Source organism: Onychostoma macrolepis, chromosome 10, assembly GCF_012432095.1.
Source record: "Onychostoma macrolepis isolate SWU-2019 chromosome 10, ASM1243209v1, whole genome shotgun sequence".
Classification (NCBI taxonomy): Eukaryota; Metazoa; Chordata; class Actinopteri; order Cypriniformes; family Cyprinidae; genus Onychostoma; species Onychostoma macrolepis.
Window position 1 is genome coordinate 14,045,102 of NC_081164.1, and position 17,588 is coordinate 14,062,689.

General features: G+C 36.8%; 1 protein-coding gene across 3 annotated transcripts in view; it reads right to left on the minus strand.

The window, feature by feature from the left end:
• The window catches only part of kcnip1b (Kv channel interacting protein 1 b), a 50,586-nt gene that overhangs the window by 10,045 nt on the left and 22,953 nt on the right, over window positions 1–17,588 (minus strand). Inside the window, exon 1 of one of the 3 annotated variants that reach the window (XM_058789567.1) lies at window positions 11,447–11,666. The exons of 1 other annotated variant lie outside the window; for it this stretch is intronic. In XM_058789567.1, the coding sequence (XP_058645550.1) occupies window positions 11,447–11,504 (58 nt within the window). In that variant the 5' untranslated portion in view covers window positions 11,505–11,666. Of the gene's footprint in view, window positions 1–6,359; window positions 6,641–11,446; window positions 11,667–17,588 lie in introns of those variants that run through there. One more of the 3 variants, XM_058789566.1, reaches the window with a different exon arrangement.

Consider the following 17,588-nt stretch of genomic DNA (forward strand, 5'->3'; position numbering starts at 1 on the left):
AAACTCCCCAACGCATTCACACAAGAGGATAAAGAAGGATCTCATTAGCCATTTCAGGCCAGTTTGGACAATTTGTGGAAAACAAATGAACTGATTTCATCATGTTTAGCAGATTTTCCAAGCTAAAGACATGCTTAGAGCAGTATGAATGGCTGTCTAATGCTGGTTAGTAATTTGTGGCAGAGAAACCAATATGGTTTTCATCCGTGAAATTCCACCAGCAGTGAACACATGATGCTGGTTATTTGTGAGTTAAATTCATCATAGCTAATGCTGATCTTTCTTTCTTTCTTTTTTTTTGGGTCATTTTAGCAGCTTAATAGCCACTGATGACTATTTACTTTCATTGTATTCAAAAGAGCAGCAAGAGCATGCTGATAAACATCTTCTTTTGTGTTCCACAGATAAAGGAAAGTCATACAAGTTTGGAACGGCATGAAGGTGAGTAAATGACTGAATTGTTATTGTAGTGGGATTATCTTAAAACATCATTGTTGTACCAGCATAAAATATAACACACTCTCCATAGTCAAATGGTTTATGTTTTCTCTGCACCAGCAATTTTCAGATCCTTCAGCATCCTCTTCATTTCTTTGCCGGTCTTAATCTCTGAAAGATCTGTGACATTTTCAAACAAATTCTGTCTCTTTGCAAGACTGCAAACCATTTTAACCAGCTTGACAAGATAAGTTTGTAATGGAGAGTATAAACTTGAAGCTGAACTGAATTATAACAACAGAGCAAACAGCATCCATTAGCTATGCTTCTTGAACAACACCCAGATATTGTCAGATCTGTCTGATAACTGTGATGAGAATGTAATGGATACATTTCACGGGACTGGCTAGATGAGAAACTTCTGCTTGTGCAAGAACTCAACAGGGCAGCCCCTCATTTAATCACTCTTAATTATCACCTCTCTTCCTTTTAACACAAGCAACTGATGAATAAAAAGGGAAGGTGCGAGAAAACTAAGGGGAACACACCTAAGAAAGATGTAGTGTTAATTATCAGAGGATGAGAGAGAGAAATAGACCAATCACTGATCCCCATATTCATTGCTTCAATTATTGTTTGCGTAATATCTATCAATAACTTGTTGAAAGCATTTTTAAATTCTATTTTCTATATGTCCATATTCCATACTTAATTTATTGTCTCCACAATGAATCAGTAACCTGATTAAACCGAGTAACCGAGTGTAAAATGCTAGATGGGCGCTGCTCTGTGGCGACCTGCAGTGTGTTTCACGTGTGCCGTTTTTGTCTTGTGTAAATTGTTTGTAGACGTGGGAAAAGGTATACCCTTTGCAACTATGGAGTTGTATCAGTATATCGGCAGAGACTCAAAAGGCTGGGAAATAAATGATCCTTGCCCACGACTTTACCGATTACTGCCCAGTCCCTGAGGGGGAAAATGGAAGAACTAACAGCAAATCTACGGTATCTGAATGAATATAGGAACGCGTGTGTGCTGGCAATCACAGAAACGTGGCTAAATGAGAACGTTCTGTCGAGCGAGGTTAAACCAACTGGCTTCACAGTATTCCGAATGGATCGAAACTCGGATATCACAGCAAAGTCACGCGGTGGTGGAGCGTGCCTGCTGATTAAGGAAAATGTGCAGATCAGTGGTAGTGAGAGAATCTCTCTGCACTCCTGATATTGAATTGTTGAGTGTTTCGTTAAGACCTTTTTACCTTCCTCAGGAGTTTCCACAGCTGTTTTTTTTTTTTTTTTACCGTGGTCTATATACATCCTCAAGCAAATTCAGCTAAGGTCTCGGATGCTATATCAACTCGCACAAAGATTGGACTCTTTGTCTCCTGATGCTCCGAAATTTATTTTAGGAGATTTTAATAACTGCTCCTTAAAAAACTGTTTAAGGACTTATTGTCAGTATGTAAATGTTTGCACCAGGACAAATAAGATACTGGACAAGTGTTACGGCAACGTTAAAGATGCTTTTTCCGCCTCCACATTGCCACTATTGGGAGGATCTGATCACAACGTTGTTAATCTTCGACCTAAATATCAAAGACTTCTTGAAAGGGAGAAACCTCAGGTAAAGACTGTAAAGATTTGGAATGAGGAGAGTATTATATGCCTTCAAGGTTGTTTTGAGTGTACTTTGTGGGAAACTTTTGACTGTCCAGATCTGGATACAAATGGTTTCAGACTATATTAAATTTTGCGTGGAGTCAGTTATACCCACAAAAACGTATAAAATATTTCCCAACAATAAGCCTTGGGTATCAAAGGAATTAAAACAACTATTAAATAAGAAGAAGGTAGCTTATTATAATCATGATATTTTAGCTAAAAGAGATATTCAAAGAGAAATAAAAAGGCAAATTAAGGTGGATAAGGCCTTATATAAACCAAAAATTGAAGCAAAAATGTCACAGGGAAACTCTAAACAGGCCTGGGAAAGATGATAAGTGTTCCACACAAGAGAAAAGGAAAGGAAAACATAAATATGACCACGACTGATGTAAAAGAGGGAGATTTTGAATTAGCAAATAGGCTAAATCTTTTTTTTTTTTTTTTTTCGTTTTGAGGGAAACGGAGAAGAAAGAAATAAGAATGAATCAATGATTCTGACATCTACAAATACTTTATTAATTAATGAGGTTGAAGTCAGAAAAATGTTTCAGAAGTGTAATGTACATAAGAGTCCTGGGCCAGATAATATCAGTGGTCAGGTGTTAAAATGATGTGCCGGGCAATTATCTACAGTTTTCACTTTGTTGTTTCAAAAGTCACTTGACCAGCACACAGTGCCAACTATATGGAAAACTTCAACTATAGTACCTGTTCCTAAAGTTAATAAACCATTAGAGTTAAGTGATTATCGTCCAATTGCACTAACCTCTCTTGTGTTTAAATGTTGTGAAAGGGTAGTTAAAAGGTACATAGTGGAAAAAACACAGCATTTATTGGATCCTTTTCAATTTGCTTATCAGTCAAACAAGGGAGTAGATGATGCTATTTTAACATTGTTACACATTGTTTACTCACATCTTGAGGGTCCTAAAAAGCATGTGAAAATTATTTTTGCTGATTTTTCTTCTGCCTTTAATAATATCGTGCCATCTGTTCTTTGTGAAAGATTATCTGTAGATTTCTCTCTGGATGGAGGAGTGATTTTGTGGTTGCAGGATTTTTTCTGAGTTCAACGAGTGTGTGTGGGCACCTCATTGTCTGATAAACAAATCGCGAAAATTAGTTCCCCACAAGGTTGTGTCCTCTCACCCTTACTGTTTATTATGTACAGAAACAATTGTAGGAGCACTTGTCCAGCAAGACATTTAATCAAATTTGCAGATGACACTGCATTGGTTAGTCTCCTTAAAGGGGTGAGGACAGTCATGGACCCTTTTTAAATGAATTTGTTTCGTGGTGTGATGTATCAAATCCTAAGTTAAATATTTTAAAAACTAAAGAAATGTGTATTGATTTTAGGAAAGAGTCCTCAACCAGAGCGACCATTATTAAAGGGGAGCTGATTCAGAGGGTAGAAGAGTATAAATACCTTGGAGTTGTTTTAGATCACAAATTGAGGTGGGATAAATGGACTGACGCTGTGAGCAAAAAAGGCCAGCAAAGATTATATTTTCTTAGGTACTGCATACTTAAAGTACCTGTGATGGGTTTACATCAAATCTATCAGACTAGATGTCTTGGTAAAGCTATGAAAATTATATCTGACAATAGGCATCCACTGCATAATGAGTTTGAGCTTTTGCCTTCAGGTAGAAGATTTAAGATACCAGGGTTTTTTAAAAATAGGGGGGGAAAGTATTTTATATCACAGGCAGTTTTAAATTAAAGATGAGTAAGAAGAGAGTGTTTTTTTTATTTTTTGACTAAGTGTTGTGGATTTGTTTTGTCTTACTGTGAAATCCGTTGTATAAAAAAATCAACCAATAACATGTTGAAAGCATTTTTTTTAAACTTCATTTTATTTTCCATATCTCCATATTCATTACTTCATCTATTGTCTGCATAGTGAATTTCTAACCAATAAGACCAAAAACATGTATTAATTCATTCTACCTGTACCCTTGTAACTTTTCTTGTCTTTATGTGCAAAATAATCATGCACAACAATAAATTGCTTGAAAATTGAAATTGAAAAATGGGAAATGGGGAAGACATACTGTACCAAAAAAAGACAGAGGAGCCTGTGTTTACAGTATGGAAAAATGGAGAGATCAGTAGAGAATGGAGAAGAAGTAACAAGTAAGACGTCAGAACATGAAAAAATAAATAAAATAAAAATAGCTGGTAGAGTGGAAGAGCAACATAACCCATCACAGGACTGAAACTATCTCTCCTTACATCTATTTCTCTCTCTCTTCCTCTTTAAAGCTTAAAACGGCAACAAAGCCCTTCAAAACAGCAGCAGTAGGAACACACTAAAATAAACTCTAAAGACACATTCTCCATTCAAGCAGCTATTAGTGCCATTAGAGTGCTTCCTCTAGCACAGTGAAGGCGGAAAGTTAAAAACAACAATAGCACAAGCCTTCTTGTCAATCTTTTCTTTATTGATTTTAAACTGAGATTATCTCTGAGATTGATTATGTGTCTTTTGAACTCATTAGGAAAATCACTGTAGATTAAATTTATTAGCTACAAGCAAATTGCAGTGCACATTTTGACTCAGTAATTGCAACTGGAGAGTGTTGCATTTTATTTCATTTTCTAGTTATGTGTCAATTATAAGTATTTTAATGAGCCAATTATAAACAAGTCGGGTTAAATCAAGTTTACTGCCATTAATTCTCAATACAAGCCAAGTGTATAAAAATAATAAACTGCAGTTCATGGTGCTACATATAAGAAGACCATGTCATTAGAAGCCTGCCCTTGACGTCAAGCTCAACAATACATATCCTTCTAACAGGTAATTAACCAGAGCAAGCCACCCACATTCAACTGCGGGGAGCACTAGATCACAGTGATTTGATAGATCTATAGAGAAGATGTCAGAGAAAAGCGACAAGTAGCATGCAAATAGTTAAACAGCAGGATGAATATTCATGAGCAGCTGCTGTAAGGCAGTACAAATCACTTGTTACTGCAGCTCTAAACTCCCCTCTCATTAGGACTGGGCTTGGGACTGGAGAATCCAAGCAAAGGCCTCCAGACCAGTCTTGGATCTCTGATCTTTGAATGGAGAAATGGTTTGTTTGGAGCCTAATGTCCCAAAGCAGTTGTCATACGGTAAACTGTTTGGCTGGAGCAAAGGGAACAGAAGACCATCTGCCAGATGGAAGCAGTTTATTATGCCATTTAATTTTGCACTAGACCATTTGAAGAGATTCTAGAGGAATAAATCACCCACCAAATTGCAATTCTGTTCATTCAAATAAGTTACTCCTCTTAATGTTGTTCTAAATTCATAAGTATGAATTTGATCTGAATTGATTACAGGAAGTTGAATAGGAATAACAGTAATTCGAATTTATTCAATAGTTATTCAAAGAAAATCAAAACAGGTAATGCATTTCAGAGAAATCTATTTAAATAAAAAAATATATTTATTGTTCTAGTGTTCTCTCTGTCTGTAAAGCCCTTAAGGCTTTAAAACACTTAGCTTTTCTAGTTATAAAGGTAAAATATATAATTAAAAAATGAGGTATTTATATCTAATAATCATTATAATAGTCATTTGCCATGCAGTTGACCTCTAATTTAGTGTGTAATTTAGTGACTGATTGAATGAATAAATGACTGATGCATATTATTACTCAAGTTTAATTATGATTAAATTTGTGATCCATATAAATAGACCAAGAACAGTACAGAATTCATGTGTATAATGCTTCCCTTACTATCATGTCGATCATAACATCCCATCCTCTGCTGTACAAAGCTTTAGAAAGCTGTCTCCATGACAACTACACCATGGCGCATGTGAACAGGAAGAAGGTTGATATGTGAGCAGAGTGTTAAAACACTCGCTCACGTACAAAGATGCCCCCCACACACAAACACACACGCTGTCCATGATGTTTATCTGTGAGGGACGAGGTTAAACCATCATTTGTAAACAGCAGACCTTGATGTGTTGCCTGTCAGCTGAATATCTTCTCAACCTCGCATCCTTTCTGTCCTCTCTCAGCTCTTTAGTTTAACGTTGTCTGTGCATAAATGTAATCTTTTTTTAAGTGTCATCTGTCTTTGAACACAAACAGCACACTCTTTCTTTTCCTTAAGCTCTCTTTCAGCGACTAAGTTAGCCATTGTGTCATTGATTTAGTGCTGTTATTGATACTTCCAAACTCCTTTAGTCTTCCTCCATTACAGAATGTATCATTGAGTCAGACAATCTGTCGTTAGTTAACATACCTCTAGATGGTTGTCTTTGTCTTGTCTGCATAGTCAATGTGCCCACTACTGCTCCCATGTTGTCACCGCAAAGACACGCGCGTTCAAACTAATAAGCGTTGAGTCCGCCAGTCTGTCTTTCTTTGTTGAAGCCCCTGCTCTTGTTTCCCTCCCCACTCACTTGTCAGTGAATGAAGACAAGCTGGAATTTTCTTGCTAAAAGCATATGGTTGCTTCCTTGATGCCCCTCCCACAAATTTCACTCCCTCTCTCCCTTCATTTCTCTTTCTTTGCTCTCGCTCTTGCTGTTTCTGTTTGGTCCCGTTTGTTATTCGGTGTCAGGAACTGTTGCTGTGCAGGCAGATCAGCCTGATGGGAAGCAGTAGGAAGAGTGTGAGGATGAAATGCTCCTCTCTGTGGCACACACACACACACACACACACACACACACACACAGACAGCAAGCAGATCTGTTCCTTATGGGATTGCAAATTTTCACACAAGCTGAATGTGGCAAGATGGATGATGACTTTTGTTCACACTCTACTGCTCTTATATGCACAAGCATTTGTTGTTCTATCATGGTGGGATGTTCCATTGACTTCTGTTGTTCTTATATGGTGCAAACAATGTTTTCTATTCTCTAACCTTACATCTAAACTTCACAGAAACCATTTTAAAGGGATAATTCAGCCAAGAATGACAATTGTGTCATTTACTCACCCTCATATTGTTTCAAATCTGATTCAATTAAAACATTTTAAAAAGTGTTTTTGTTCATATTTATGTATGGAAAAAGACCCTAACCCTAACTATATAGAAAAAGAAAGGAAGAAAAAATAAATTTTGGGTGAGCTATCCCAAAAATGGTTACTGTCCCTTTATTCTTATTCTTTATTATTTTCCTCATAGGTACACTGTAAACTAGCTGGTTCCATTTACAATAAGATGACAACTGTGGTTGCCAGGAATTGACTATAAAATATAGTTACATTGTTTCATTACAGGATGGCATATTGGTGCAGGTACATTTTATAACTTTTAACCATATATTATGTGATATAATGTTAATAATGCAAGCTATAAAAATCTATGTTTTACTTTAGAAAAAAACTGAAAATGTAACACAAAACAACGTATATTACAGATAATTTTGACCCATACAATGTATTTTTGGCTATTGCTACAAATATACCCCAGCGACTTAAGACTGGTTTTGTGGTCCAGGGTCACATATGTGATGTTTCATGTGGGGACTTCTGAGAATGTTTTTACCGTTTTTCACTATGAATTATACAGTAATTTATACTTTTTACTTGCAAAACCCACACATTTCACAGTTTTGTACAGTAAAATTATGTATAATATATGAAGAGTTCATTTGCAAAAACAGATAACTTATCTGAAACACAGAAATCATGTTTTTTCATTGTGCATTCCAATTAATCTCAATCAAACTGCATTTGGGTTATTTTGACTAGGTTAAACAATTACTGAAAAAACAGCTAATTAACACAACAGAACACAATAAAAACATAATAACATAATAATAAAAAAAAAAGAGTTATCTGTTTTTGCAAATAAACTCTTCATATGTAAACCTTTATCCAATTAACAGGTTTTTACTGTAGCATTTTTAGCCTTTCTCTGTAAAAAATTGCAAACATTTTACAGTGTACCACTTGCTGGTCACCCAGTGTTGGTGATTTTACTGCATTTGTGGAGACATTTAGTCCCTATATTGTAGGCAAAACCTAATTCACATACATCAAATGTGCTGTGATGTATGTGTATGTGTAAGTACAACTACGAGTATTTGGTTTCATCATCCACTGTTCATTTCCAGTTATGAGACTTTGTGCGTGTGTGCACGTTTGCAATTTAGTGACTCAGATAAGAATGTTTCACGGATCAAGTACTCTAATTTTCAATGTGTACGATGCACAAATGTGCGTTTTTGATGCACTGTACATATAATGCTCTGTAAAATGACCCAAATACTCTTGTTTGTTTCAGTATTCTCTCTCATTAGTGGGGAACCAACCCCACAAACTTTTCCGATTAAAGAGATGGAAACAGAGATAAAGAAAAACAGAAAGACAAACTACAGTGGAAAAGAAATTGCCGTTGGGGGATGTCTGAGTTTCAAAACAGCAGGTCTGTAACCATATTAATAATCCAAAAAAGATGAGACTTCAGACAGACGAGCTTTGGGCTGGGAGTGTGGAGAGAAGTTGAAGGTAATGAGTAATTACGTAATATCAACCCGCACCGCTCCGTATTACGCAAATCCAGCAGGACTGACCTGAAAATCAGGCCAAGATATCCAGAGATTCTAGCACATAGGCATCTGCACTCCTTCACTACAATCTGGTCTGCACAAAACACAACACCCTGAGGTTGTACCACCTGCCACACTCAGGATAAAGACGTTGGTATCAGCATTCGAATTTCATCAGAACACATTTTTTTGTTTGTTGATGTAAGACGTTTGTAATGGTTTTCTCGCTTTGGCACTCATCCTTGGAAGAGAAACAATGATATCCAGCAAACAACTGGCATGTGTGAAATCCAGGCAGGCAGGTGTAAGCCTCTTTTCTCACTCTGAAGTGTCTATGTTAGACTTTCCTTTGCAGACACCTCATTGAATCTGCTAATGCACTTGGGAGATGGTTACAGATGATCGGCTTACCCTTGGAAACATATTCAATGGTGCGAATAACAGCCTGAAACCTTGTATCACTTAGAACCTGTAATCATAGTAATATTATTAATAGGGTTTTGCAACAGCAGTACAGTAAGAAATGGCATAACAGAATTTTACCAGCATTGCGGTAAAAAAACAAAAAATATGTTTGGATTATGTATGTTTGAAGTAATTAATGATTCAGCTCTCCTATTCTTGCGTGTGCAGAAAGCCATTGTTTTTGCACAGTGTTTCCTAACAAAAACAAATCATAATTTGTGGTGTTGAATTTGTATGTTTTACGTTACTGATCTTTAGATTAAATAAACAATTATAAAAAACTTCCTACACTAAGTTCAAGTGTGAGATGGAAATATGAACATATATTAATATTAACATTGTTATACTGTAATTTGTTATAATACCAAATAATGTTTTTCATTGTAGCTTAAAAATGAATAAAATACAACCTATATACAGTAAGCCATGTATATAAACTCTTTTAAGCATGTGAAATTAAATATTACTTGGGTTTGTTTCTTATATTAATTGTTATATTCCTCAAGTATTGATCACAAAAGTGCACTATTTATTTATTTATTCATTCCTCCTTAAGGTGTCGATTCTGGTGTTCCCAGGATGCACCAGGGCATGAATAATTAATAATAAGGGCCTCAGGTTTTCAATTGTTTAGTAACTTGTTTTGTGACATATGGAAAGAAAGCAAGATTACCTGCTAATTGTTGCAATTATCATGTATTGTCTGTCAAGTATTGGGTTCTTTGTGTTTTTTCAACTAAAATGCGACCCTGGAACACAAAACCAGTCATAAGTCATATTTTTTAAAAATTGAGTTTATACATCATCTTAAAGCTGAATAAATACGCTTTCCATTGATGTATGGTAAGCAAGCTGTTCTTGCATATATAAGATCCATAAAGTTGCAAAGTCTCAAACCCAAATAGATATTCTTTATAAAAGTTAAGACTCGTCCATGGCTTCCTAAAATATATCTACGTCACTGTGTTGGAAGATTTACATAACACCACCCAAATGTTTACGCAAAGAAAGGCGGCGTAACTTTTATTCTTGCTGTAGTATTGTTGCCACCGCCATGTTGTGGAGATTGCTTTGTGTTTCCAAATATGGTAAGGGGCGTAACATTTCCGTCACACTAAGTAAGTTAAACCTGCGAGTTGCGAGTTCAACGCATACAAAAACACAAACATAATATTGAAACACGGTACAGCTGCAATGCTTTAGATAGGCCATTCCTACAAACTTCAAAAACTAGAGTAACACTATTTAAAGTCCCAACTGAAATCTCCTAGTTATCATCCTCAGAGTTTTTATCCCCAACACATGGACCTGAAGCAATGCCCTTCAGAAATCCAGCAGAAGTTCTAGTCCGTCAGGGCTGAGTGCCAAAGCCGACATACAGTTTGCATCTCTACTTATAAACTCTCAGGCAGCTCCTGTAACTCCTGGGGATTTTAGTGAAGACTTCAAACAAGCTTTCTGTCTTCCTGCCCAGAACTCGCAATCCTCTTGGCTCCATAATCATTCTTCAGGTCTCCGGTGTGTGTATATGAAATGTGACTCTCTCTATTTCTCTTATGAGTGAGTAAAAACACATGCTCCCACATGTGAGTGGTGTTGATGTGTTGGTTTGCTGCAGTATTGCTTTTGGCATATTCTGTTGTGCATTAAAGCTGTGGAGAATCAGAAATTGTAAATCTGCATGGAGTGTAGGTTAATTAACCTTCAAGGCATAAATAATCACTAACACACCGCCTTCTCTTTTTCCTCTTTTTATGCATTTTCTTATCACATACTTGCAGCCTGATCGCTCCGCTTTTCAAAATCTTCAAATCGCCTCATCCATCCTTTCAGCTCTGAGCGTTACAGGAGGTAATAATTTTGGAATAAATGGCCATGTAATACTTTCATAACCCATAATGCCTTGTATGGAGCCCATGCCAGCATATGCCAACACATTCACTTCATCCTTCGCACATGCACATGCTGCACATTCACTTTATCGAAACTAAATAATTAAAATTGCTGTTTGCTTGCCTTTTGAGATATAAATTCTGACATTTGTGGAAGTGAATAAAAAAAATATTCTCTCGATGAACTATTTTTCCTTTATAACACAACCCCAAGAGGAGTTTTTCTAATTTAGCTAACTTCAAGTGGTATTCTGTTGCAATTTTGTTGTCCAAAAATGATCTAGGTTAGAAACACACACGCAGACATTCGAGTTGAACGTCAAGTAGAACAAGAGTGATAAATGTATAAAAAAGTGAAACATTCTAATTCTCTCTATTTTCTCATCTACTCGTCTATCACTCGTTCGTTCTCACAAATAACTTATTAATGTAAGTATTTCTAGCTGGTTAATGTGTAAATTGGATCCTACCTGTCCTGAAGGTGACCTGTTTGGTGTGCATAGAGAAGGTCCCCAACACTACACCCATCTTCAACAGAGTTCTTCACTTTTTCCACTTTCTGCACTTTAGATCTTGGTTTGAAAAAAGCACTAGTCCCTGTTTTTGTCCTTATCTTCTGATCTTTCAACCTTCTTTTATTCTCAGGGTTGTTGGTTACCTAGCTCTCGCTCTCTCTGACTTTCCTCTGCGTTCTTTCTGTCTATCATGTGGACTCTGAAGGCTGCTCATCATTTCCTGAGCTTTTATTGGGGGCTGAGAGAGACATGGAAAGAGAGAGAGGGAGAGAGAGAGAGAGAGATGGTGAGCGGTTCATTTAGGAATACTAGTGGAGAATGAGGGAGTGATAAAATTGAGTAGTTAATAGGTCTATCCAGCAGTGTAAGAACAGACTCGTGGTGGGTGCTTAGAAAAAGAAACAATATCAGACTTTTTCCAGCAGGTATAAAAAGATGATCCTTTTCAGTCAGAGATTTTAAAAGTGAAGTGTGTAATTTCTGTGGCACTACCATTATCAAAGAGAGTTGTGAAAATAAGGAATGTTTTCCAAACAGGTTTCCTAAACATTGTCTGCTACTGGTCGGTCAAACATATCGCCCCGCCCCCATATTCACACCATTGGTTGAGCCAGTGCTGCTGTTGTCAGGCTGGTTGGGATGCTCAATCAAAATGCTTGTTTTGATAGTGTCACAGTGTTCACACTTTTTGAGGAGATAAGTCTACAGGAGTTTTTTATTTTTATTAATTTATTTTTTTCATGACATTTCTAATATGTTAATATTAAGATGTTAATACTTTTCATATATGCTTAATGTCAGTAATCTGGTATAGGTAAGACTATATACTGTAACTATTAAGACTATTAATATATTGATGATGGTTTGCTCCTGAAAAGAGAATAATATTGGATCTACGAATACTTTGATTTCTAAGGAGGATTTTAACATTAGACCACTGTAATAATTGTTTTATTACTAGTTGGAGTAAACAAAATAGTTATTTGGTGTTTATTTGATTATGCATATAGGTATGCTATAGCACTTTTGTTGTATAGCACTTTAGGTTGATGTATTTGTTGAATATACACTACCATTCAAAATTTTAGGGTAATTGTTTATGTCCTTGAAAGAAGTTTAATACTCACCAAGGCTATATATTTGATTGAAATACAGAAAACCAGTAATATTGTGAAATTGTGAAGCATTATAACTGTAATATTTGTTAAAATAATTGTTTTGTATTTTAATATAATTTAAAATGTAATTTGTGTGATGTGATGCAAAGTTGAATTTTCAGCAAAATTACTCCAGTCTTCAGTGTTATATGATCCTTCAGAAATGATTCTAATATGCTGATTTGGTACTCAAGAAACATTTATTTTTATTATCAATGTTGAAAACAGCTGTACTGCTTGATATTTTTGTGAAAACAGTGATATTTTTTTAAAGGATTCTATGATTAATAGAAGAGAACAGCATTTATTTGATTTATTTAATGTGGGATTGCTAAATAAACATATTAATTACAAGTATCAATAAGTATTAATAAAAGTTAAAAACACAAATGTCTTACTGACACAAAACTTTAGAACAGTAAAGTTGTTGAATTAATGATCAATTATTGCATTGATTGATGTCTGTCTACACGTTGACTTTAATGTGTTAAAAATGTTATAATGCTTTATTTTTTAATAGTGAATTTGAAGATATAAATTTGACTGAACCATTGGTTTTCTCGCTCAGATACATGGTTTTATGGGCTCTATCAGTGGTCAGAGTATCGCAGTGTGAGGATTAAGATAATCATTTTAACCAAAGCGCTCTCGCTCGCTTTCTAGAACATGCTGGACTCTTATCTATCTGGGCCACTTAAACATTGAAATCTTTTAGCGCAGCACTCATATTGACTCGTTCACACACAGAAGGAAAAGACTAGAGATTCAATTACACCCTGCAATTAAAATACAAGCATTTGGGCTATTAAAAACAGAGCTTTTAGAGCATCAAATCCTTGAGCTGGAAAAACCACTGGATAAACACAAAGCAGGGCTGAAGCATGTGTTCAAGAAGGGGGACGAAACAGAAAAAAAGGCTTAGAGGAGGATTGAAAAAACAGGGATGATGTGAGGACGAGGCTTTGCACCCTTGATCTTTTCACAAATCTCTCTTCTCTTCTGTCATTCCTCTCTTAGTGCGGAGGATAGAAGTGAATGAAAGTGGCAGAAGAAAAGACAAAGGAAATAACAGGAAAGAGAGATTGAGCTGCTTCTTTTGAGTAAACCCTTGTTCTGTCAAGAGCTGATCATTGAAACACGTCTCTGCAGTGTGCTTGCACATCATTCCATGTTCTTTCATCTGCCCTTCCCTTTCTTCTTCTTCTCCTCCTTAATCTTCTACCCAAGCGTCCCTATTTCCATCCGCCCTGCTGCTGTCAGAGGAAACTGCTGGTGCAGTGAAAGATCCAGGAGCAGGTGAGGTTAGGACAGACGATTGATCTGTGTATCCTCAGTTCAATATAAGAAAGATAAATCACAAAGGAGATCTCTTTGTTATCTCAACTGTTTCTCCAAGACAGCAGTGTGATTAATTGCAAACCTATTGAGACTTTTTCTTTAAGTCAGCATGAAACTGTGTTAACAACCCATTTTATATCCTCAATGACAGCAGCCGAGAAGTAAAGTTGTTTCAGAGGCAGAGCTAGTTATTGCGTTTATATTAAATATTATGAACTTTTTCAAAGTAGCCCTCAGAATATATAAAAACTCAAAATATGATATAGGGTAGAGTGGGGGGAAATGCTCCCCTTAAAGACTGTGTATTTTTTTTTTCTGTGAAGCAAAAGTCAAATGTGTTCAGAAAAAAGTTATCATAGTTTTAGTGACAATGACATAAATTATAAGCAAAGTATGAAAAATGTCCAGAGTTTTCATGTTATTAGATTTTTAACAAAAATTTAATTTGTACCAAAGGGGTGTTTTACCCCCACCATGGGTGGGATAAAATGCCCCCTAGTCTGACAAAGCAATTTGCTTTAAAGGTCCCATGGCATGAAAATTTCACTTTATGAGGTTTTTTAACATTAACATGAGTTCCCCTAGCATGCCTATGGTCCCCAGTGGCTAGGAATGGCGATAGGTGTAAACCGAGCCCTGGGTATCCTGCTTCACCTTTGAGAAAATGAAAGCTCAGATGGCCCAATCTGGAATCTTCCCTTTATGTCGTCATACGGGGAAAGGTTACCTCCCCTTTCTCTGCTTTGCCCGCCCATGAGAAAATGAGGCGAGCGCAATATTTTTTTTTCCTCGAGAGACATCATGGCTTGCAAACGAGCGAAGCATGGCAGTTGCTCAGTGTTTGGATGTACAAATGAACACCAAAGTATTTTTTAGTTCCTTCATCCGAGCCTATGGCTAGCATTAGCTACATGATAATAACTGTAACAGCATACATAAACAAACCAACTAAAATACTGTATCCAGACACAATATTTTAAACTAACCATTCGGAGACGTCCTGCTGTGTAGCCGCTGAGTTGCAACTTCTTCATCCGGTGCTTCTCCATCCGGATCAGATTCTGGGTCAAACTGAAAAGCTTGAAGGACTGTGTGTCTACGAGCCATTGCGATACATCCACTGTCAACATTAGCGCATGGTAGCACATGGTAGTGCAAGCTGGTTAAGGCCACACACCCACCCTCCACCTTGCCCCGCTTCTCTCCTCCTCATTAGCATTTAAAGCTACAGACACAGAAATGGCACGTCCTAAGGAAAGCTTATTGTGGGACTGGCTCGTAGTGGCTGAAATTCTGCACCAAGGCTGAATTTCGGGAAAGAGACATCAGATACAGTACTAGGGACCACTTAGGTCTATATAAAAGCATCCAAAAAGCAGCATGTCATGGGACCTTTAAACATTTACAGCAAAATCAGAGTACAGACAGTTTTTGCTTAAAATTAAAAAGAATATAATCAATAATTACTGTATGTATTACAAAATTATAATAGCCTATTTTAAACATTTTGTTAGCTGATGCTAACTGGCTAGTTAACTAACTAGCTACCTGATGCTAACTTGAGGTAATTTTTAAATATAAAATCCAAATATTTTTATTCAACCAACTAGTTAGAATACATTTGATGGAAAAACAAAGGATTTGATGTTCACAACAGAATAACTAGTAATTGCCCATTGCCCTGGGGGCGTTTCATTCTCGTCAATGTAGTCCATAGTTACAATAAAAATTTATCTTGACTTTATCTTGTGGTTATTTTGGGAAAAACAGTAGGGGGGGTGTTTTCCCCCCACTCTACCCTTCCTACCAGTGGCCATCCTTCACAAAACTTAACATCTACCACAGTTTTATCATAGGTAGAATGCAAAATGTTTCAATACAAGCATTTCAGTCAAATGTAATTTATGCAATATTTAAAACCTGTAACCCACGGGAGAAAATCAACCCTCCACGACAGTTTAAAATAAGCCCAATTCCGAACAAAAAAATGAGAATTTGGCAACCCTGCATCCAACACGAGCTGCATCCAAAGTGATTTAAACACTCCTTATACTGATAGCGGCTCACTGATGCACGAACATTTTTTTTTAGGTCCAAAAAGAGGACATGTCCGGGGAAAAGAGGACGTATGGTCACCCTAGTTCCAAGCCACTGGTTTAGATATGTGGACGATAGCCTACATGGGTGAAGATTAAGAAAAGGGAGATTGATTTCTTCTCTGAGCACAATTCAATGGATATAAATATGATGTTCACTAAAGAGGAGATGTGGGACAACAAACTTCTTTTCTTGGATTGTGCTGTAAGAATGGGTGAAGACAGGAGATTACAAGTGGAAGTGTAGGCCGTAAACCCACTCATGCGATCCAGTATCCTCTGTTTGATTCACACCCATTAGAACAAAAACTGGGTGTGATTTGCACCTTGCAACATCGAGCGGAGAGTATACCCACGTTTCCAGAGGCCAGAGAACAAGAGAATAATCACATCAAACAAGCATTAAATAAATGTGGTTACCCAAATTGGACATTTATCAAAACTCACACAAATCGAAAAAGGGAGGTGAAACAGTTAGAACAAAGGAGACATAATTTCCGGGCAAAAAAAACATGTTGTTATCCCTTATGTGGCTGGAGTATCTGAGAAGTTCAGAAGGGTTTTCTCCAAGCATAAGATTCCTGTGTTTTTCAAACCAATGACTACTTTGAGAAAACGTTTGGTCCATCCTAAGAAGTAATGTTGTATATGCTGTTAATTGTAGTGAGGATTTATACATAGGAGAAACAAAACGGCCACTTTATCGACGTATGGCTCAGCATAGACGTGCAAATTCTTCTGGACAGGATTCGACAGTCTTCTTGCATCTACAACAAAAGATACACAATTTTCACGACCATGAGGTGAGAATTCTGGATAGAGAAGAGAGGTGGTTTGAAAGAGGTGTAAAGGAAGCGATTCATGTAAAGGTGGAGAGTCCCTCTTTGAATAGGGGGAGGAGGTTTGAGACATCAGGCTTGTTCGAGATGAACTGCACTAGCCTGCACCGGCTGGCAAGAGTAGCCGCTTGCAGTCGGGGCGGAATTAAAAGCGGAGAGGCCAAGTCGGACACTTTCTGCTCCCGGTAGTGACGCACGCACAGTGTTTGCCAACTCTAATCACAGATAAAATTAATTAAATGCATTGAATTTGTCAAATACACAGGAACGTTTTTATGAGCAACAAAAAAACACTTTTTATATACTGCTTAATACAGCGTCATCTGTTCAAGAATAAAGTTCAGCATAAACATATAGGCTACTAAATACAGATAAAGTGGGGGTATATATGCTTTTATCTAGGGGTGTCCCCGAATAGTCGACGATTCGATGCTTCGATTCGAGGAGCCTGATTCGACTCCCAATCTCACAGTCCAGTATTCGCGGGGTGTTATGATCATGCCATTTTGGCTATATGGGGGTGATTAAATGTCTGATTTCACATCGAACTACCGATTTTCTCCCAATAAGTTAATATACAGCCTATTATGATAATGCTGTAAATAAGAATCTTAAAATAAATAAGCTTTAAATAAATATTAATGTGCGTGCATAAATCCAACTTCCC